General features: G+C 37.2%; 1 protein-coding gene across 3 annotated transcripts in view; it reads left to right on the forward strand.

The window, feature by feature from the left end:
* The window catches only part of THSD4 (thrombospondin type 1 domain containing 4), a 268971-nt gene that overhangs the window by 237688 nt on the left and 7621 nt on the right, over positions 1 to 23662 (forward strand). For all 3 annotated transcript variants that reach the window (XM_090148779.1, XM_031616470.2, XM_090148780.1), the window contains 9 exons: positions 956 to 1131; positions 3737 to 3833; positions 4726 to 4968; positions 5621 to 5750; positions 7334 to 7538; positions 8622 to 8795; positions 18547 to 18720; positions 21107 to 21286; positions 23398 to 23542. In XM_090148779.1, the coding sequence (XP_090004905.1) occupies positions 956 to 1131; positions 3737 to 3833; positions 4726 to 4968; positions 5621 to 5750; positions 7334 to 7538; positions 8622 to 8795; positions 18547 to 18720; positions 21107 to 21286; positions 23398 to 23542 (1524 nt within the window). The remainder of the gene's footprint in view (positions 1 to 955; positions 1132 to 3736; positions 3834 to 4725; positions 4969 to 5620; positions 5751 to 7333; positions 7539 to 8621; positions 8796 to 18546; positions 18721 to 21106; positions 21287 to 23397; positions 23543 to 23662) is intronic.

Raw genomic sequence — 23662 nt, forward strand, 5'->3', positions numbered from 1 at the left:
AGTGGTTAACGGGACCTCACAGGAAAGGTGATGAAAGATTGTAGTGGTGTAGGACAAGGGGAATGGTTTCATACTGAAAGCAGTTAGATGTAAATTAGTAATTAGAAATTTGTTACCACAAAGGTGGTGAGGTGCTGGAAGTGGTTGCCTGAAAGTGGGCTCTCCTTAGCTGGGTTGGCTGGGGCTTTGGGCCAATGTGATCTAGTGGGAGATGTCCCTGCTTCTGGCAATGGGATTGGGGGTTTTACAAAATGATCTTTAAAAGTCCCTTCCAACCCATTCTGTGATTCTATGATTGAATCCATATTTATACTTCCTTACCTACTATCTGATTAACAAGTCACTTTCCCATCTGCAAGGTTTTCACATAGCTCATCATTCCACATGGTTCTGGAGATAAGGGCTCTGCAGATGTTCTGGCAAAGATAATATTCTGAAAAGGAAGTGAAGAGTAGTCAAATAGCTTCATGAAGCCTAGGATTTTCATGTGTCCATAAACTAACTGATTGTTTGATCCTTCTGCATTGTGTAATGTGGTGGTTTTCTGTATCTGCTTCTGTATTTTGTTGTATCTTGTTCATAAAATATTTGGTTCAGTGAAAAGGAAGGTGAGGAAAAACCAGTTTCTTGGCATCTGTGTGCTGAAATGTGTGCCTCTGAGAGACTTGTATGACATCCTATGAAAAACTGTTGGAAAACATTTCCAAGCTGTCTAATTTTTTCAGTCTCTTCTAGCAGCATAAAAATATGAGCTTTCAGGCAAAATTTTCTAAGCTTGCCTTTTTTTTGCACAACTGTTAATATAACTGTTCTTTTCAGTTATTGTACAGTTTGTCCCTCAAGATCAGGGAATATGTAGCAGTGTAACATACATTTGGGAATCTGATAGGATTCCAGCGCATGAAGGTGATTTCTTCTGATCAATGTCCTTGTGTCTCTCTCCCTATCCTTACAGCCTTGCGGAGTCGATCAGGGCGGTCCATCATCAATGGAAACTGGGCAATTGATCGACCTGGAAGATATGAAGGTGGTGGGACAATGTTCACTTATAAGCGCCCAAATGAAATATCCAGCACTGCAGGAGAGTCCTTTTTAGCCGATGGTCCAACAAACGAAGTCCTCGATGTCTATGTAAGTTTCTTGTAGGTTAATCTTTCTGAGGAAAAAAAAAAAATTGTTTGGTGTTTACATGCAACACTCTAACTGCATTCAATACCAACACTTGCTACTGTTTTGTTTTTTCTTGCAACAGAATTTTGGGTATTTTACTATCTCTTTCACATAATGCTGTGAGCTGAGGTTTAAGTTTTTATTGCTATCTGATTGATGCCTAACACATAATGGTCCAGGAAGAAATGGATCAGGAAATGGATTAAGCAGATATTTTCAAATAAGTATCACAAAAGTATATAGTATCTTAATGTTTAAATGTATACTTGGTGTATTTTTTTTCTTTTACAGTGTGTATAATAAAGCTGACATGATGGACCCAGCTTTATTAGTTTTGCTCAGCATCTGCTATTGTGGATTGTCAAATCTAATTTGACTGGACTGTTATCCGAGATGTTTCTTGTAGATACGAGGAATATTAGAATTCATTATAAGCTAACAGCATGGGGTCTTCTTGTCTTTCCATATTTATCTTCCTACACTGTATTGGAAGAGAGCTAGCTAAAAGAAATCCACGGGTCAGAATGACACAGCCTCTTTTACGAGTTTGAAATATGTAGTCACACAGATACAGTGTCTTCCTTCAGTCTTTGTCCTGCATGTAATTGTTTTCATCTGTAGTCTACATTTTTACTCTGTATAGAAAAGTGAAAAGATTTGCAGATGGGAACTCCAAATGGATTTTTGTTCCTATTTGCTGAGATCGTGCAGTCTTTCTTCCTTTCTCAATAAGATAAAATAAGGAAAAATGCTCTCTAAGTTACAGCAGGTTTCATTAACAAGATGGTAAGAAGCACTTTACAAGTGTGAGGTGTGCATTGCTTCAAAGACTTTGGTCCACTGTTTCAAAAGCAACAGTACTGTATAATTCCATCCTCCTTATGGGAAAGCTATTACAATATATTTGTAGAGACTTCATCAGTTATGTAACGTGCCTGTAAGCTGTTGCAGAAATGTGGTGGAAAAACCATGGAAACAATTGGGAAGCAGATGCTGGAACCATCTTAAGAAGAGGGTCCTGATGCAGGAAGGTGAGGGGTACTCAGCAGCCAACTCCTCAGTGCTTGGTTCTCTCAGCACTAAAGACAGTGTATTTTTAAATAACGAAGTAATGTTGGAAGGACCAACCCTTACAGAAAGTACTACAGATAATGTATCATAAAATGGCTTAAAGTAGATGATCTCTAAGGAACATAGTTTACAGAATGTTTTAGCTGTTATACTGGACAAGGGAATAGTGATTCTAGGATAAGGAAAAAGGTCTGTGTCCTTAGTTGGTGTTAATTGGTGTGACAAATTATTGAAAGCTTGAAGCATAAATCTATTGTAGGTCGTATAGCCAGTGACATAGCATGATTCTTTGCCTCTTCGCTTATGGTTTGTTGGGACCAGAGAACTACTGCAAGCCCTGGGGTTTCATTTAGTTATTTATTTTTAAACAGATTTTAAGTTAAAGTGTACTTTGGACCTTCTACCCCTCAGATAATTTAGGACTTTTAAAGCAGTAGAAGCAGTTCTGAAGTAATCAAAGCTAAATGAGTGAAGTTAGCAGCTGATGGCATCTGTGCATTTCTGGTATGGGTGTTCTGAGGCTCTCAGCAGCAAAGCCAGTTGGGAACTAGAGTACTCTGCTACCAGTTTTTAAAACTTTCTTAAAGTCTTATCTTCTTAGGCTTTATTATTATGCCTGTCTGCTTAGGTAAGCACACAAGAACTGACTTTGAGGTGTGCTCATGTCAACTTGCATGGGGTTGTGCAGCAGCCTTCTGAAAATACTTGCATTTGTTTTCATATTAAAAGCAGCAAAGTTTAAAGTTCCCGTGTGTGTTCATAAGGAACACTTGAAAGAGTTGTTGTGGCTTGTTGTAAAGCAGTGAGAAGGGACTCTGTCTGCAAGTACATTACATCTTCATTCAGTTGCAAATGACCATGGAAGGATGCAGGAAAGATGTCTTTCCAGTTACCCTGACAAGTATGTGGGACTCTATAGTCTGTTCACTTAAGCTTTGTTGAGTAATGCATATGATGAGAGTAGTACACTATTAGTAACTTAGCTAGCTAGTTGTTGAGACACCACTGAGTGGTGTAGGGGTAGCTGCACGATGATAGAATGAACTGTTTGATCTGCATGTGTTCTGTTCAGGTATATCTGATAAACCTTTAAAAAGGCAGCTTGATCTGTAGATCACAGTCTGTGGCACTTCTTTTTCTCTGCTTTGTCTCTTCCTTGCTCATATTTCCTGAGGTATCTGCCAAGCTACCTCATCAGTGTTTTGGTCACCACAGGACTGCCCAGGTCAGGATGGATCCTGCCTATTGCAGCTACAGCCTGTCAGATCTGTGGTTTTTATGGAAGGCTTAGAGAAAGTTTATCTGCCATCACAAGCTATCTCAGTTTGCAAACGTAGTCACCTCATTTTTTCACTTTTAAACACGGTCATTTAGCATTATTTCTGTAATGACCAATGATAGGTAATGTTACACAGTTGATCAGTTGAAGTACATTTTTCAGCATTAGTAATATAACGATTAGAAAAAGCGAATAAATGGCTGCTTTTCTTTTTAGATGATACACCAACAGCCTAACCCAGGTATACATTATGAGTATATCATTCCAGGAGACAATGTAATCAGTCCTCAGTTGCTTGCTCACAGGAGGCCAGGTAAAACACCACTATTTCCTATTACTAAGCACATTCTGTTACCTGATAAACTAATGGAGAAATTTGTACCATTAAGTTCAGTGTAAACAATTTGAGAAAGGCCCAGAATTTCACCCTTCTCATTCAAATAGAAGTCTGCATAGATTTGTTAACTTAATTTCTGCTGACCTGAGTAGCTGGGAATCTCATCATATATTTCTATTTTCAGCAATAGTTTTGTTCTTAAAATGTTAACTATGGCTTTACTTGAGCTGGATTGTTGTAGCCGTGTCTCAGAAGTTAGGTCGTATGTGATCTTTCTTTTCAGAGTTTGAACTAATTTAAAACAATCCTCCTCATTTTCACTTTCCTCTGCCAGCCAGAGAGGATGAAAGATAGAACTGGTGCCTCCTAAAGGTAGAATTTGGACAGATTATGCTCCTGATTCTTTGCTGTGGAGAGGTGCTGTGTGTACCAATAGGAAGTTATGAAGGTCAGGAGGACCAAACTCACTTGTAAATTTTCTACTTTTCATGTTCATGCCTTGACAAATTTCTAAGATTTTATGCAGGCTGTTCATAATGAAGGACAGCTATATGGTGACGTGAGGAGGCACAGAATACAGAGTATGTTACAAAAAATGCTTTGGAAAATGTTGATAGGGTGCATTAATTCTACAGTGTGATTGTAGAGTCTTCAGTTCATAAAGTGTTTGCTGGCTAAGACTTGGCTGTTTTAGTTTTAAACAGCACAGTCTTCGTACACCAATATTAGGAAGTCTCTGCATAGGAAATAAAAGCTGCTTTCATGTTTAATGATACTCCAGTGTACTGATTATTAGTGGATGAAAACAGACTAGTTGCACGTGAGGTTCTTTATGTTCCTTTGTTTCCAATATGCTTTCCATCATCAGGGGAGCCCTTGAATGGTCAATTAGAAATGCCTGAAAGTACAAATCACAATGAGGAGGATTTGCATAGGGAGACAGACGCTATCACTGGACAGTCAGTTGGAACTTTTCCAGTTATTCAGCCAGGAAGATTTCCTTCTCATCAGCCAGAAAACCAGGTGCCTGCTGTGCAGCTATCAAGACAAAACCGAGAGTACAACTGGAAACAGATTGGAAAAACTGAGTGTACCACTACATGTGGGAAAGGTAAGTGCTTCATATAGCATTCACAGAAAATAGACACAGCAGAACTCTGGTGTTGGAGAGGAGAAATGTGGAAATCTGTATTATGAAGTACACTTCTATTTAAATCAGCAGAAATAGAAAAGTTAAAAAAACTGAAGTACAAAGTATATAAATTAAATGAGAATGCAGCATTTGCTTCTGGAGGTGAATATGTCAGAATTTTTTTGTCAAGCTGCTCTTTTACACCTTTGATACGCACCAGCTTTCCTCAACGCTCTTCAACGCTCTTATACTTCAGTTTGGCTTCTCCAGCTTTTGTCTGATACACCCTGCATGCTTTTTGTATCTTTGTCAACAGTTTTCTGATCTTCACAGGACAGTTTTGCAGGGCTTCCTTTACCTCTTGAATGTTACTGGAAATGAGGTGTTTTCTTAGCTTTCCCTACAATGCTGTGCTGTACTTTCTATGTACTAAGCACTTTACTTAATGTTACAATGTAAGCAGTATAGCTTTCATGTACATTTGGAAGTTTTGGATAAAAACTTAGTGTCTTTCCTCTTGTTATGCTGTGCTTGTAACGCTTTCCCTTTCTGCATCTGTTTTGGATTCTATTGCTATAAAAAGCTTATATTGCAGAATTTTTTGCCATGTATCATCTAATTTTCATTTCAGGGTCCCAGTACCCAGTATTCCACTGTGTCAACAGAGTCACACATGAGGAAGTTCCTGAGAATTACTGTGACAGCAGCACCAAACCTATTCCAGAAGAGGAGGCCTGCAACATTTTCCCATGTCCAGCTTTGTAAGATACCGTGGTTTAAGTCAAGTGAAATAATCCAATGTCATTGCAGTTTTGCAGGAGAATACCTGCAGTAGGAAATGAGTTTGAACTTCTAGGCACTGTGCACTTAACATTATGAAGTGCAGAGTATATTTTTTCTTTAGTGATTTGTCTCCATCCATTTTCATTGTAGCAGTAGCATTCAGAGGAGTCAAAAGGGAAGTTGTCACCAAGTGAGCCCAGTAATTTCTCGGTTTTGTGTCAGGCATACACACTATACCTGTGGTCTCTTTATGGGAATCTTTTTTATACCAAGTGACAGCCTTCTGCAAATATTTGTCTAAAGAAGAGGCTTTGTAGGTTGCATCACCTCATGCGGGATCGGTGGGCTGCAGTACCTGCCTGTTCATTGCATGGTGTTGTATTTAAAGATGAGATTTACCTGGTAGAACTCACAACAGCCCCCTCATAAACGTGATCTCTCTTCTGGAATTCAATAGTTCTTCAGTTCAGCTCAAAGACTGGATTTAAAAGTGGTAACCATTGCTTCTAGAGCTCCCAGTATCCCAGACTCAGGTGTGACTCTTCTGGAGCAATTTACTTGGAGATTTTTTCTATCATAAAGCATTTTTCTCAACTTTTTCTTTTTGACAACTCATTAATTCCTTTTTTTCCTTATTTGATTTTTTTTTTTGGAGATCAATATCAAGAATATAAACAGAGATATGTAAATATTATTTTAAAATAATATTTATTTGTAATTTTTTAATATCAAAATATAAATACTAGAATACTCATTCCCACAGGAGTTCCTAAATAAAATGTTTGAATTATTCAGACATTTCCCTTCCTTATGTGTTACGCTTGAAACTAAAATTGAACAGGAAAAATGTAATGTTTATACAAAAAGATTAAAGAACTGCAGTGAAATCTGTGTTGTAATTAGAAAAATGTATCTAGGGATTTTTTCTTTTCTCCCTGGAGGTGTTCAAGGTCAGGTTGGATGGGGCCGGGGCAGCCTGCTCTAGTATTAAATGTGGAGGTTGGTGGCCCTCCCTGTGGCGGAGTAGTTGAAGATTCATGATCTTTGAGGTTCCTTCCAACCTGGGCCATTCTGTCTGATTCTATATTCAGTGATCATTTGCCATTTCAGTTTTACTGTTGAATTAATGCCTATATGGAATAAGTAACTTTTGTGAGCCTTTGCTGAACTGAGTTCAGAAGAAAAAAAAAATGCAATATGATTTAAATTTTTAGAAGGTATCATTAGGGCAGAAATATATAGAGATAGATTTTTTAAAACTAAAAAAACACACAACAAAACAACACAACTATTAGTGACTTAATGTTTGTAATATGCTTTGAAACCATGAATTGTGCAATCTAAACATGTGCTTATTAGCACCATCCATTACATTATAGATTGTACGATATAAGTTATCTTCATAAGTGATTGTTCTGTATGCAAAGTTTTAAGTATCATTTCAATTAGAATCATGTCCTTAGAATGCTATTGGGATTAGAGTTACATCAATCTTATGAATCTTAACTGAAAAAAGCTGCTCTCTTTTTTTTTTTTCTTCCCTTTTTTCCCTTTCCTTTAGTTGGGACATAGGGGAATGGTCTGAGTGCAGCAAAACATGTGGCCTTGGCATGCAGCATCGACAGATCTTATGTAGGCAAATATATGCCAACCGTACCCTGACAGTTCAGCAATACCGCTGCCATCACCTGGAGAAACCAGAGACCACCAGCACTTGCCAGCTGAAGATCTGCAGTGAATGGCAGATTAGGACAGAGTGGACTTCAGTGAGTACGATGATTAGTTCGGAGCATAAAACCTCAGAAAAGAAAAAGTATTTTCTCAAACGTATCAGCAATTAAAAATTAAATTTGATTTTCTTTAAAGCAAGGAAGCAGAATGTGAATAGCTCCAGAAATAAGGAAATATTAGTTCAGAAATAACCTGCATGATTGCGACAATTAATGTTTTCAAAAGGTGAAAAAGAGTGATTGTGTAGAACAAAACACACAGATATCTATGTACAGTAGCACTTAAGCTTTCTGAGCAATGAGTACTTTTTTAAAAATACTCTATGAAATGAAGTTGAAAGAAGGCTAGTAGGTTTGCCTGTGGTGAAGAACTGATGGTTTTTCTTAGCATATGGAGTTTAGTTAGAGGACTGATTTAACCTTATTTATGTGTTAAGTATAAAGACAGTCAGTAGCTGCTGTAACTGTTTGGTTTGAGACTATGTTGAGGTTCTCAAATAAACATGAATAATACAATTTTGAGCTTTAATTTCTTTGTTGTTTACAGAGCTTCTGGCCAACATGACAACCATCCTCAATACTTCTATGGCCGTTGTAGGGAGGGGAAATATTCCGGTGTGTTAGGTGTAGTGATAAACAAATCTCTTTCAGTTAGACATGAAACAAAGCAAAAAACTTTTACAGAGCTGTCAAGTTGTTCATGTTCATGAGACCATGAAAAATTCCAGCTGATTGAAGAAAAGAGAGCAGAAGGCCTTAACTTTTAACAGGGATTCAAAAGATGTTTTTCTTTTCGATTCAGTTTGTATCTGTGTATAGACCAAGATTAAAATTTTGCAGAGTATGTCAATGTGTTATTCAAATACCAGCAGTTCATTTTGATTAGATACAGCATGGCTCATTGGAGATAGGATTTGATTTTATGTTTTTCAAATATATCTACATAGTATGCAGTAGAATGCTCAGACTGAAAATGTGATTTTGAAACTACTAACTCGTTTTTACTTCCCATTCCTAAATCTAAAATCTTTTTCTGGGTATGTTATTATAAGTAAATGAGCTATGTATGATGTGATAGATCTTGCATAGAGTCCTGATGCAAACTACTATTTGTTACAGTGTTCAGTACCTTGTGGAGTGGGGCAGAGGACTCGAGATGTGAAATGTGTCAGCAACCTTGGAGACATTGTTGATGATGAGGAATGTAACATGAAGCTGCGGCCAAATGATATTGAGAACTGTGACATGGGACCTTGTGCTAAGAGCTGGTTTCTTACAGAATGGAGCGACAGGGTAAGGCTTCTCATTGTCTTTATGTACAAAGACTTATGCAAAATCTTCTAAGACAACATAGATGCATCAGAATTTTAAAAAGTATATCTAGCCATAGAAGGAGTGAACGTATTTTCCATGTTAGTCTTTGATCTGCAGAACAGGCGAGAACATACAAAAAACAAGGATCTCAAGGGCACTGCGAGTTTGTGTTATATACAGGAAGCATAGATTGTGGGTATGTGGCTGAACATCTGGATTTAGCATTGATCTGTGTCTGAGCTTCTCAAAATACTGAGTGAGCTGAGAGTTATTGTTCTGCCTTGCTTAGCCCCAAGTCTTAAGCTTCAGATCTTAGGAGTTTCCCTACTGTTTCTATAAGTGATGGAGGTTTGAGGTCTGATGTCTGGCTTTAAGTTGAAATCATAAAACAATTTTCTTATAGCTTTTAAAAGAGGAGAGTAACTTCACAAGCTCAGGAAAGGTTAAATTGAGACTTTCTGCATTTCATGAATATAGATATTTTTTAATTCCAGTGAGTCTGTCTCTGAGCATGCAAACAATACAAAGTGTGATGATGTACCTTGTTTCATGTCTAGGTTCCAAGAAGTTGTTCACTGTTGGTACTCATGCTTTCATTAAAAGGCTGATGAACTTAAGCTAAGACAAAATTGGTATTTTGGTCCTTCTCATGGATGACTGCACATCAGATTTCATCTATCCACAAGCCAAGTTTTCACTCTCTATGAAATCCTGATTATATCTCCCTTTTCTTTGACTGATTCTTTTGGCAGGCAAATAATTTCACTTAGAGAAACATAAAGATTTCACAGATTCATTATTTATGTCATTTTGGTAGAATCTCCAAAAAACAGGATAATCTGCAAATCTGGGCACTCAAAAGTGCATCATCTTTCAGATGTAGAGAAGGTGAGGAACTTTACAGATTATAACAACGTAAGAAAGACTGATCAAGTTTTGCTAAAATTAGAGACCTGCAAAACTTTCAACCTCCAGACAATTCAAATACATTTTATAAAGAAAAGATTTATTCTTGCATAGCAATGGCAGAAAGTTATCAATTGAATTATAGATATTAATGGAAATTGGAAAGATTTTACTGTTGAGTAAATGACTTATGGGGGAGAGGAGGGAAAATATTTGCAGCTACCATTGTCAGCTAATACAGTTCTACCACATAAAGCACACACATTCCAATGAAGTTTCTAGAATCCATTTTTCTTTGTTATCCTACTGACATTTTGTATGCTACAGAATTAAAAGTACTTTTTGTAGCTGAAAATTGGGACTGCAGAATGTTACTATGCTTATTTGTACGTATTAAATGAGACATAGAAGTGAAGTAGGTAATGTAGAAAATACCAGGGTTTTTTCTTACAACAAATGTCTTAGGGTCAAAGAGTAAATAATGGATTTCTTACCTACTCAGATTTTATAAGTGATCAAATTAATTACTTCCAAATGCTTGCTACTGTCGCTGGCAATATTCACCGTTGTTTCTGCCAGCAATTCGTTTGGAGTTTGATTCAAAAAGAAGAATGGAAGAAACAGCTCATTTCAAGAAAAAAAAAAAAAAAAAAGAAAGAAAGAAAAAAAGATTAAGACTGGAATGTGCAGAATCTTCTGTGGCTCATGCATACCTAATAAGGATGTGCAAGGACATTTCATATCCATGATTCCAGTGAAAGCTGGTGCAGTGTAGGAGCGGTCAAAAGTTTTGCAAAGCCAGAGTGCTGGCTGTTAGCTTTCTTACAGTGCCTTTCATCAACTGCATTCTGGGATCAGACTTCTCTCTTTGTTGAGTAGTACGTCTGTTGAAAGACACAGAATAGGAGAATTTTGTTGTGGAGTGAAAATGGGCATTTCCATTTGTATGGGCTTTGTATGTGTAATCTCCCCAAAAATACTTTAAAAAATACTTCAAGCCGAGCCACATTTCAGCAGTAAGCACAGATCAGTGATGGGCAGCTCACAAATGGTTCGGATAAGCAGCCAAAAGTTCAGATGGTTAAAGAAACCTTGTTCAAACCTGTTGAGTCTGCAAAACTGTGGTGGAAATGTCACAAGAACAGGCCTTCATTGTGAGATTTATTACACGCTTACTTCAAGGCCCAGATGTAAATACCACAGAACAGTCTCTCCCATTGTGTTTCGACATTATGGCCGTGGCTAGAAATAAGAGGTAGAAGAATCTATCTTTTGAGAGCACAAACTAAAATGGTTGAGCTCAAACTTCATTACAGTCATAAGAGAAGGCCTGATCTGTACTTTTTCGATCCTGTTTTGCAAACACTTAATGTCTACTGATGCAGCAAGTAGAGCAGAGGCAGGTTAAGTACATGCTTTGTCTTTCAGCACTGTATCGATCAAAGTTGCCTGTACAGAATTATGCAGTGAATGGGGTATTTCAGGAGAGATTTGGTTAATTACTAAAGCATCAAGAAAAACAGTATACTAACATAAAAATGACACAGTGCTTTACTGCTGGTGTGTTAAATTTCACAATTTGATAACTGAAAGCTGTTTATCCTTAAAAAAAAACAAACCAAAACAAAAAAACCTGTTGTATGAGGGCTGCTCCAAAAGTAACGCCTCCTGTTTTATTCTGTTAGTTCATTATGGCAGATGTGGATGTTGGTGGTGTGCCAACAGAGGGTGAACCTTCCTACCAATATTTTGTGACAGTTTGCTGTGTGACAGATGACAGCAGAGGGGCAGTCTGACAAAATGGTGTCTGACATGGAAGTGTGAATGATGCAAAGGGGTGGAATTGAATTCCTACATGCAGAAAAAGATGCACCCATTGACATTCACTGGCATTTGTTGAATTTGATGGAGACCAAGCAGTGGATGTGAGCACAGTGAGGCAGTAGAAGATGCATTTCAGCAGTGATGACAGTGACAGTGGGACATCTCCACTGGTAAAAGTTTTTGTGAACATGGCATGCAAGCTGTTGTTCATCACTGGCAAAATGCATAGCTAATGGTGGTGACTATGTTGAAAAAGAGTGTTTTGTAGCTGACAATTTTCTCTATCAAGTGGTGTTCTTGTGCTTTTTGTATCAGTTCTACTTTCCATGGAAATAAATGGGATACGTAATTTCAGAACAACCAACGTATTTGCTATAAATTACAAGCTCTTTTATTTGTCCTTACAGTATTTGTAAATACCATATCCTCACATTTCCCAGGATCTATTTGAAACAGATTTTTTTTACTCATTTCATTAGGAAAGAAAGAGTACAGGTTAAAAGTCTCTAGCAATACTTATCTGACTTTGTATGTGCCCTTATGTAGTACATTTATGTGTGCATTTATTTCTGTATCTTCAGTATAAGTGAAGAGGATTGGCTTTAGCTTCATGGCTTTGTCTTCTACATTATCTTTAAATCTATTTACCTTTAGGCAATCTAGGCAAACCTTCATCATGTACTTAAATGCATTTGTGGAAGGATGGCTTCCTGTTTCATGATTCTCTTAGGATGGAATACTGAATTAAAACTGCAGAGATCCACCAAACTGCATGCTTTAATCAGCAGAGTAACGCCAGTGAACCTTACTGAACTCAGCAACAAAACTGGATTGACTGGAGTTGATGAGATTGTTGCAAACATTTCACATGACTGATTGTTTGACAGCTCTAATTTCTGGAATGATTACTTCTCCTATGGCTCAGAAGCAGAAAACTGCATTCTTCTGATTTACAGCAGTGGGAGATTCATCAGTGTTTTCTGCCAACTATCTGCAGCATTCTCTTCTTGCATTTTTATTCATTTCTCATTGCTGTCTCCTCTGTTCATTTGTTTGTCATTTTAGATTTACAGCATTCTTAGAAAAAAAGCCAAAGTACAGGCAATTCTTACATGTTAATGAGATTCTGAAGCCAAAATAAACTATAGAGAAGAAAGAAAAATGTTACTCATCAGGAATCAAAATCCAGAATGATCAAACACATGCTCTGCATTTCAGTTTTTTTTAAAGGAGTGACTGCAGTGCTTCCAGTACACTACAGAACACTTCTGTAGTATCTTTCATTAGAGAATTACAGTGTGCTTTGTAAAAATTAGTGCTTTATTCCTCACTCACCCACAGTGTTACCTAACTGGTAAAGGTGGGCATGCTGACCGGTCAGACGTGGAACCACTGGAGCATATTGCAGCTCACACTCTTCTTTCCCAGTTTTTTATTAAAATCTGTATAGCTAAAGTAAAATCTCCTAGATCCTAAAAAGATAAAGGCAAAGAGACCACCATGGAGCTTGTGCAAGTGTTTTGCTGTGTTTTATTATTGCTGTTTCCAATTTAAACTGAAAACAAAACTAAATATCACTTTCTGTGGATTTCATGTGGAAATCATATGAAAGCAGAAGTTCTCTATGCATAAATTTGTGACTAACCTCATGATTTGCAGAGTGAAATGCATAGCCAGGAGAGTTTTAAAGGAGACATTGATAGAAGAGTGGCCAAAACCTACAGAGAATGTTTTTTCTTCTCCTCAGCTGATCTCTCTTTGACAAAATTGATTTGCTTTAGACTTTCTAAACTACTTCTAACTGCCAAAAACAAACTGCTTTGCTTAAAGGTAGATAAGAGAGCTCTGGTGAATGTGCAGTGCTGTCATATCTTTGGTTTTAAAGGAAAGATGGGCAACTTAATACTGGAAATTATACAGAGATTAGAATTATAGGCGAGTATTTCATCACAGAACAATGTCATTAATTACAAAGATACCTGGTGTTCACAAAAATACTAAAAATACTTCTAATATTTGTATAACCTGCTGTTTCACATCTCCCAGAAATCAAACTAAATCAAAATCATGTATGAAGGCACTACTGTTTCCAAAGTCAAATCCTTTAAAATCTATTGTTCTATTATTTCCTACCACTGTTACGCCTATCACTGGATCTCTGTCTATTCACCTGTCAAAAGCCCCATATAAGCCTTCATCTTGTTTTGGGAGATCTAACACATGGAAGGGACAGCCTTTTACTTCAGTGACCGTTGTTTTCTCCTTGTTGCCTTACTGGCCTCATTCAAGCAAACTGATGTCATCATCCAGAGCCCAAAACTGACAGCCTTCTTCACTTTTTACCTGTAGCCCACTTTGAATGTGTTTGAATATATCTGAAAAGAATCTGCTCTCTTCCTTATATCCTACTGGAAGTTAGGTTTGCCCATATACTCAACAATACTAACTTTACTGGTGCTCCAGTGTGGAAGTAGAAATCAACTCCAAAAGCCTCCTCAGCAGGATTAATTATTCCAGCCCAACTCTGCAGTGACATATGTAACCTGTTTCTGGACTTTGAATTTTGATTGCTTTCCATAACTCATTAACTTTGTGCATTGATGCGTTCTGTAGAGTTTTAGATAAATAGATAAAAAGCCTTCTGCTTTGTCCAGTTTGGTAACCCGAAGTGAAACATGATGTGAAAGTCACCACGGCAGGGGCCTTGCCAGCTAGGGCCACAGCATCCCAGTTCGGTGGGCAGAGCAGCCAGGTGCACTGGAGAGTTCAAAAGAGAGAAGATCATGGTGATGGGGCAGGTCCAAGCTCAAGCTGAGAAGTTAATCCAAGTTAGGTCCAGTGACAGTAACCAGAGTCAGACGTAGACCAGAGATTGCTAGGCAGGTCCGAGGTGATGAGACAGGGTTAAGATCAAGTTGGGAAGCAGTTCCAAGGGTGAAGGGTCAGCGAGGCCCATGGCAAAGCTGGGGACAGACACATTGGAATAGAGCTCCATGGGAGTCCCTGGGCCTATGAGCTGCGGCTGTAGGTGGAGACCATGGGCAAGGCTTGTAAGGGCCAATCAGCCCTACTGGTGCTCGAAGACATCCTCGTCACTTCAAAGGCTGGTGCTATTTATTCGGAGCTGGAATACTTCAGACTTCATTAGTAATACATAAGTAGCAACCGTGTTAGCAACCACTTAAAAGGAAAATAGCAGTGCATATGTAGAAGCAATCATGACCCCGCTGAAGTGTCTAAGCATATTTCTAAACTTCTGTTACCTTGGAAGGATAGTCTGCTGGACTAAACGCAGGATGAGTCTGATGTCTGGTCCAGCGTCTACTGTATATGTTGGTGCTCTCTGAAGGGAAATCATTTAAGTAACATATCTTAAAGTTTGGCAGTGCATAAGGATACTTCAGACACAACCTCTTTTTTTTTTCTTTTCTTTTTTTTAAGAAATCAAGACTGTTCTCAACAATGTTAATGTTCTTTGCGTCCCATGCCTTGGAACTGTGGCTGGAACTGAGCTTCTGAAATCATGGCTCTTAGTGTTGTACCGATAAACCAGAGCTTACAAAATCCCTCTAAAATCTGCTATCTGAGAGAATAATGACTCCAGTCTTTTCAGAAGGCAAATAATGCTAAGATGTTTCATAAATTGGTCTTCAATTTCATTTTTTGCAGATAGTATAATGCATTTTAAATCCTGTATTACAAGGAAGGTGTAGTAAGCAAATCCTGCCCAAATCAGGAAACGTTTTTCAGGAACAAAATTGGCTATAATTGATCAGAAGAACTCTAGAGTTGGATGGTAGGTTTGTTTCTGCTTCTTTCCCATGAGTTGTACTTGTCCCAGTGGAGGGCAATGAGCAGTACTGGTGCATTAGTGAAAGGGAACTGGCTTAGTTTCAAAGCTTTTACTTGCTCAGCCATTCCCTGTGGAAGGGACAAAATTTCAGGCTTCCACTTACAGTTTTTCAAGTTAGCAGCAACTAGCCTCATGTTCTTGGTCTGATGTCAAAATTGTTTTCTGGCAGCTGTCAGAACATTGATATCTTTTTTATTCTTTTTTCTTTTCTTTTAATGGGGATGGAAAGCTTCTAAAACTGCATTGATGAAGGAAGGACAACCAGGAAGACAGGAAATGACAGACTCCTTAAAATTAGGGAGGGTGTTCCACAGGCTAACGTTTCTGAAGAAATTTCTGCCAATTAAAACAAGAAAGTGAAACAAAATATCTTTAATAATATGATCAGAAAAGAGAAGTTGCAGATCATGAAAGCTCTTTTCAGGTTTTAACAAAACATGCCATACACTGTTAGGCTATGGCAGTCACTGGGTATTAATGTGACAAATCAATGGCACAAAATTGAAAGTAGTAGGTGTGTCAATTGCAAAAAGTAAAGGGAGAGGATTTATTATCCAAACACTCCCTACTAAATTCCTTGAACTTTGGAAATTATGGCTTTCACAGGGGAGATTTTTATTGGAAGGAAGAAAAAAAAAAGGGGGGTGGGGGATGGGTGGAAACCTTAACTCTGAAACATTCAGGTTTAAGTTTGCTGTGTAAATCCTCTGAGGGTAGCTAACCTGTAGTGAAATCTTACGGTCGAGGGTGGGGCAATCCAATGCCTTCCCATTTGGAATTTCCTTTGATACGTGAGCCCAGTTAATACATAATCATTTAAAACATAATACTGTGGGGATTTTCTGGATTAATTTATTGACTAAACTTATTCTCAGCTCTGTTTTGTTTGCAGAGGAGAAAAATTAGATTGTCAAATGGAAATTACTCTAGAAATAAAAGTATTTGCAGAGTAGATGCATACTTCTCTGTGCATAATGTATTTGAAAAACTTCCCTGGGATAAAATATGAACAGGCAGAAAGCTTATTTCAGTACAGTGGGTTTGAAAGGCAGCCATTTATGAGGCTCAGTTAATCAGTTTACCTAGGAGTGGAACATTTTGAAATAGGTTTAGTTTAGGCTTAGTTTACATAAAAGAGAAAATGTTCAGTGCTAGCACAATGTACATCATCCCAGGATTTCCAAAACACTGTCGATTTACCTTGGAAAGACCTCCTCAGTCATCAAGTTTGGTTTGCTGAGGAGCTGAGTCTATTTTACTCTGTCTGTTTGAAAATGGAAAACTTTGTTGTGCACCACCAACGAGAAATACGAGGTTCATTATGTTACTTATAGGAATCATTTAAGAGATGCTCAGTTATTTGATGCTGCAGATGCAGGAAGAAGTCATTCCAAACTATGAGCAGTTTTTTCCTACTCCAGTGGAGTACATAAACATATCTTCAAATTCTGAATTTCTAGTTATTTTCTATATTTCTAGTAATTTTCTAGTTATTCCAGAACTGTAGATTACTAAAAGTTTTAAGTTTTTAATTTTTTAAGCTTTCTAGGGATTCCATTTCAGCAAGACTTTGTCCTTGTGTTTGTATGTCTTGTCTGACTTGGTGACAGGAGGAAATATTTTTCTTTACTGTATCTATTGAATAAATATGACTACATATTTCAGACAAACAACCAGTATTAATTGGTGTTAGTGATTAAAGATTGCTTTGCAGCCAATTGTACACTGAGTCCCTGGTGTCTCTGAGAGGTGGGGGATAGCTGCATATTGGTAGTGGCATCTGCTGTTCTGTACTTGAACTATTGGATGTGAAGCCAGTGGGAGCCAACTCAGTTCTGTGTCTCATTGCCAGTCCTTAGAATTATTCTTACTTTTATTAAAAAAAAAAAAAATCCAGAGCAACTAAGAACGTTCTGTTCATTGTGAAAGTAATGCATAGCTTCTCCTGACTACTTATTTTGCATCTTAAGAGTAATATCTGACACATCAATCAAACGCATGTTTTCTCCCATACTTTACTCTGCATACTTGTGATTTTCTTTGCACATATAATTGCTTGTAATTATTTAGATTCAATTACGTACACACCTTTTAGCAAGCTGCATGTATTTTGTCTTTATTTTTATGGTCTAGAGATAAAATATGAAATGCATTAGTCTAATGCTAAAATAGAATACTCTATTCTTGAAGTGCCAACAGTTTGATGCTGCCCAGAACTGTGGATTATGAGAGTCCTTCCTGCTGATGTAGGTGAATAGCCAGGTTGTAGGGGCATTAGAGAGTCCTGATAAATGGAGTTTGTCGTGCATGATTTATGAATTATACACAATGCCATCCCAAAGCGTGTGACATACAAATCTGCATATCATCGCTATTTAATAAAAGCTTACAAAATTTAGCAGTGAAAATTTGGGAATGGTGAATATTAGTTATTGGGATTCATTTTAACTGCATGCAACATCGAATTTAAATAAACTTTTATGTTCACTTCTTCTTCTAAACCTATACTTAATAACTTACAATTAAAACTTGGTGGGTAACAAATAGTGACCACTGGCGTTATTTGCAGAGGGCTTACCTCAGTCTTTGGAAACTACTTGTCACGGAAGTTTATATTTTCTACTTACTGTGCTCTTGTGCTCTATCAACTAGCAATGTGGAAGAGGTCCAGGATGGGCAATGCTGTCGTTTTTTTCCCAATGTCAACGGCATTTACTCAGAGTCTTCCTCACCTTGTCCTTTTTTATCAGTGTAAGAGTTCTCCTGGTTGACAGCTTCCTGAATGAAAAGCTGCGTGTTGAAACTGTCACTTCTCAGATGCATTAATTGATAGGAAAAAAGTGTGTAGAATTAAAATTGAAAATATGAATAGATAGGAAGATGGAAGGAAAACTAAGAATATTTTTTTAAAACCTACAAAAAATATTCTTTTTTCTTCAAGTTCTTTCATTTGTGATTGTAAAGGACAGATACTGGCTGTCCTGTACTAAAAGGTATAAAACTGTAAGATGATTTGCTGCGATTGAATTACAAGTAAAAGTAATCAATTTTTCATTAATTTATTTTCCATGGGTTTTGTTCCTTCTCATTTCATTGTGCACTCTGGAAAATGTACTACTGACTACTGTTATGTCTTCTCCTCCTCAGTGTTCTGCAGAATGTGGTGATGGGATCCGCACACGTTCAGTGGTCTGTATGACCAATCATGTCAGCAGTTTGCCTCTGGAAGGCTGTGGCAATAACAGGCCCTCTGAAACAACTCCCTGTAATAACGGGCCCTGTGCTGGTAAAGTGGAGTGGTTTGCTGGGAGCTGGTCACAGGTAAGCTTTACGTTTAACACCTAATCTTTGTGCTTTCTGCAGGCATTTTAACAACAGGAAGATGTGTGCCCTAAGATATTTCTACATCTCTGTGGAATGCTTGGATATCTTTTTTCTGTATTTTACTGAAGTAATGTTCTCTGCTTTTCTTCACCTGCTTTTTTTTTTTCTTTGATGAAAATAAGACTGTCTTCTTGTCCTCCTTACCCTAATTTTTCTCTTCTACTCACCCAGCATATTTCTGAAATGAGATGTCAAAAAGCTGTTAAGTTAGATCCTTTGTAATCATGTATATCTATGGGATGGATATAGACAATAGCCAAAAGATGCAAAATAGTCAATAGCAATGACTAAAATTGGCTTCAGTTTTGCTGTGCTGAAGAAAAGAACAAGATCTGGTTAGTGGCCACTATTGTGATGTTCCTTTTTCAAGATAAGTAGTTTCCTTGATCTGCACATCAATATTCTTTCTCATTCTTACTAAACATTTCTGCTGTCAGAATCAAAGGAATTTCAGAAGCTGACAGCTGGTGCCCAGACACTGATGTCCCTTTGTGTAGGCTCTCTGAGCTACGTGATGGCTGGCACCTGCATTTCTTCAAGTTCTTAGGGAAAAGTCTCTTGGCTATGCTGTTAGCTCACTGCATTTCAGATTCCAGTTGGTGAGGAGTTGGAAATTAAACTGGTACAGCTGAGATGGACATTTACATGCAGATGCTTCCAAGTGTAAGCGATAATTATTTGTGTTGTAGAACAGTAATAATAACTTCAGATCTAAAACATGCAATTTTAATAACATAAAATCTGAGCCTTGTTACTTACACTGCTCCATGCAGGTGAATAGGAACATTGTACCTATTCGTGTTATCACTGAGAGAAGTGTACAATTTGGTCATTCTATCTCTCTCCATTCTGATCTGAGTAAGGAAGTTTCTTTCCTTCACAATTTCCTGTTCTCTGAAGTCTGATTCACCTTCTTTGTTTGTATGAGATGGCATTATGTTTGATGCATAGCAGTGGAACGATGTATTTGCTGTATAATATGTGAAAGAAGTGTCTGACAATGTCTGTTCTACCAGCCAAACCCTGACTTTAAATACTGTAACGGAAGCAGGCAGTCAGTAGATCAGAGCAGGGACCACTGCATTGTGCTTCATTAGAGCCAAGAATTTTAAGACAGTCTGTTGGAAGAGCCATTAAAAGAGAGTAGTGATGGACATCTTCAGTGTTAAGAGAAAGTGTAGTTACATTGTTTTGTATAGAATTCACTTAGGTGCATTCATTTTCATTCACCTCGTATTTTGGACAGTATGACAAATTCAACTCACTCTCTCTCTCTATATGTATATATATAAACAGCATTTACTTGTTTAAGTCTAGAATAAGCCTTTGAAAATCATATCCCTTTATGCAAAGAAACTCAGAACTGGAACCAACACTGCAACACATTGACACTTGCAAACATGAAAAGCAGTCTGGCAGATCAAGGCATTTTCTTTAAGCCACAAAATGTGGGGATATGTAAAGCTCCAGAACAGTGCTCTAACTTTGGAACCTCAAATACAGGTTCAGTGCATGCAATCCTGCTTCAGCCAGAAGCAGTAACACTGTTTATGAAGAAAGTAAGTTATGCTTCTCTTTTTATTAAAAAGATTCATGTCCATTTCTATTTGTACTTACAGGTAAAATGAAACTTCCACACTTCTCCAAATGTGCAATTGTAGTCATATCTCTTATTCTTCTGAACAATAACTAGATATGCATTTTCAGTCTTCTGTAGCACTTGGAACAATTACTAACAGCACAGTTTAAGCTACTGTAATCATTTTTAAGATTTAAAGTTAAACATATAATACCTAAAGCTTATAATCCATTTTCACTTGATTAATTAAGTCATTACTATATCCAGTAGCATTTTCTTGTGACTAGTTCCTAACTGTGACTGCTGGGCACTGTGGCAATTCTCTATACAAATAACAACAACCCAAGGGTTATGTGGGTTACTGTTTTGGGTCTCAGTGATAAAATGCCTATGGTAGGTACTTATGAAATACTTTATCCTTCTCGTTTCTCCTTATGTCATACATATACCAAAAATTAAAGGAAAAAATGTAGTTAAATTAACTTTACTTAGGAAAGAACCTATTAAAAAAAGGTGATGAGTTTTGGTTGATGGTGACTAAATATGTAATAAAAAATAGGGAGTAAGCAACGGTTTATTAAGTTTTCCTGATGAATATTAATTTTAAGTATGTGTGTGTGAGTATGTGTGTGTATTCTTTTATTTAAGGAACTGGTGATGTGGACAAATACATTACTTCAGCAGTGAATTGAAGGACATAGTAGAATAACAAATCCCACTACTTTTTTGTTCTCTGATACACAGTGCTCTACTGAATGTGGTGGTGGAACTCAACAGAGGGAAATCATTTGTGTCAGGAAAACTGAAGGCAATTTTGATGTTTTGAACCCCTATGAATGCTCATATTTGGAAAGGCCTCCCAGCCAGCAATCCTGCTACCTCAAACCCTGTGGATCTAAATGGTTTCATACAGAATGGAGCACAGTAAGTCTGCCATGCTTTTCTATGGCTTGTTTTGTTTGTTGTAAGCGTACTTACCCATGATTCAATGGAGTTTATGCTTCAGTTTGAGTTCCCAATGTGAGGAGCCTTGGGAAAATTCCTCATCCAAGTGAAACAAGATTGTCTTTTTTTTTCCCGCTTTCAGTAAATGCTCAACTATTGGACTGTCCTAATGGCAGCTCTGGAGAGCAGAGTAGAAGGTAGAAAGATTTTAACAAAAGAAATCTGATGAAGGAAATCCTAATCTTTCTTCCTTATTTTGCAGATGTGTATAGATATTTATTTCAAATTAAAGTTGCAAATTACTCCCATGATAAAGATATGTAGGTTTAAGTGTCTCCTTTGATGTTACCATAAATTATTTTAATTCTTTATTGTTAGTTTAGATTACATAATTTTAATTAGAAAACTAATTTTCAAGTATGAACCTGTAAGTGTGTAACCACAAGAGATCCAGACATGTGCATCCACAGCACACAGCAGATAAATTCTTTCTGAAAGGTATGGAAGAAAGAAGTTGTTGAAATTAAAATTTAATAGGAACTTAGAGAACCCTGGTCATTGTTTAAGCCCCTATTCCCATTAAGAAGTATCTTAAAGTCATAAAAACTGTAAGCCTTTGTGACCACCTCCTTATTGTACAAATGCATATGGTGTCTGAGGGTTTCTAAGATCATACTCTATGCATTTTTCTGTTGTCCTTTTGACACTGTTATCTAGAAGGTATGTGATGTTTCTTACTGTTAAAACTGAAGAGGAAGGATTAGAGATTAGCTGTGATCAGAATAGGTGTTTCAGAGCCCCCTGTATGAAAACTATCCAGTTTGTATCTTTAGCAGACATTTTATTTGATCCAGAATATATGGCATGACCTCTTCAGTCGTGGAGATTTAGTGGCTGGCTAATGCAAAATGCAGAGTTTTATATATAATAAATTGTACTGTATTGTAGCCTCTAGATTCTATCTTGGTTCCATTTTAGGTACTTAAAGATCTCTACAGATCGCAATAGAAGTTTTTTTTTTTTTTGCTGTTGTTTTTTGAGATAGGATAATTACAATATTCTATATAGGCATATAATGAGTAATCACATAAAAAACTGAATGTATTCTTTTACTTTTGCAGAAGGGCTGGTTCTTTCCAAATTTCAGAAGAGCTGCATGTCAGGTTCTGAGAACTTTTATGGCTGTACTATTGGAAATATTTCAGCTTGCTACAATATCTGATTTTATGTTAGTGACAAGTTGTTTTTGCAATGTTAGGGAAAAATAACAAACAAAAAACCTATGCCAAAAAACTCAGAAAAGATTCTGATTACTTTGGGGCTATTAACGTTTCAATAATTATAAATGACCCAGGTTTAATTAAGCTTGTGAGCATTTAGGTCTTACTGGACAGTGAGCCAAAACCTCACTCAGGCAAAATTCTTAAAATCAACAGGGGATTTGCTTCAATGATAATTTGTGTATTAATTGACTTTGGAAATACCAGGACTGGCAATTACAAAAATCTTTGGCTTTGAAACAGGTTTTGAAGGAACGCAGAAATATTTTTTTAGAAATTAAAAGAAACCTATAATGCTTAGTAAGTCATTGTGCTGAAAGAATTGGAAAATAAGCAGCACTGGAGAAACAGCAATTAAAATGATTCCTGACTGTATAGAAATGGAGGCAAAAGGGCAGTGAAGGCAAGTGTAGTCAAGTAGATCAGCACAGGAAGTTGTTGAAGTAAGGAATATGAACCTTGTGGAAGGAGTAGATTTGGGAGATGTATATAAATAAGCAGAGGAGAATAAGTCTAATTAGAGAAACAGGAAGCTAACAAATTCAGAAAGGGAAACGTTCTTGTGTGCTTTCAGTTGCAGAATCTAGCATGATTATTTGTTCAGTTGCTCCCCCTATATAGACAAGAATGTGTTTGAACTTTAAAGGAAATTGCACCTCTATGTTAAGGATTTTAGTTAGAAACCAGAAAACTACAGAAGTTGATAAAAGGCTACAATGATATACATGGATGTGCCTTTCAGGTTCCCATTTTTGTCTCTATATTAGCAAAATCTCGTACAGCCTTCGTGAATGTTGGTTTTTGTTGCAGTGTTCCAAGTCCTGTGAAGGAGGATTCAGAGTTCGAGAGGTACGATGTCTGTCAGATGACATGACAACCAGCACTCATTGTGATCCACAACTTAAACCTGAAGAAAAAGAGCCATGTAACACACAGGACTGTATCCCTGAAATAGGTAAAGTAGAGGAACTTTGTGTTTCAACCATGGAACTCCATCTAGTGGAGAAATAGGTTGTAGAGGTTTCCTTTCTTAAGTACAGAGTTTTGTTTTTACGCAAACTTTGGCTTTTTTCTG

Source organism: Phasianus colchicus, chromosome 12, assembly GCF_987193195.1.
Source record: "Phasianus colchicus chromosome 12, bPhaCol1.hap1.1, whole genome shotgun sequence".
NCBI classification, from domain to species: Eukaryota; Metazoa; Chordata; class Aves; order Galliformes; family Phasianidae; genus Phasianus; species Phasianus colchicus.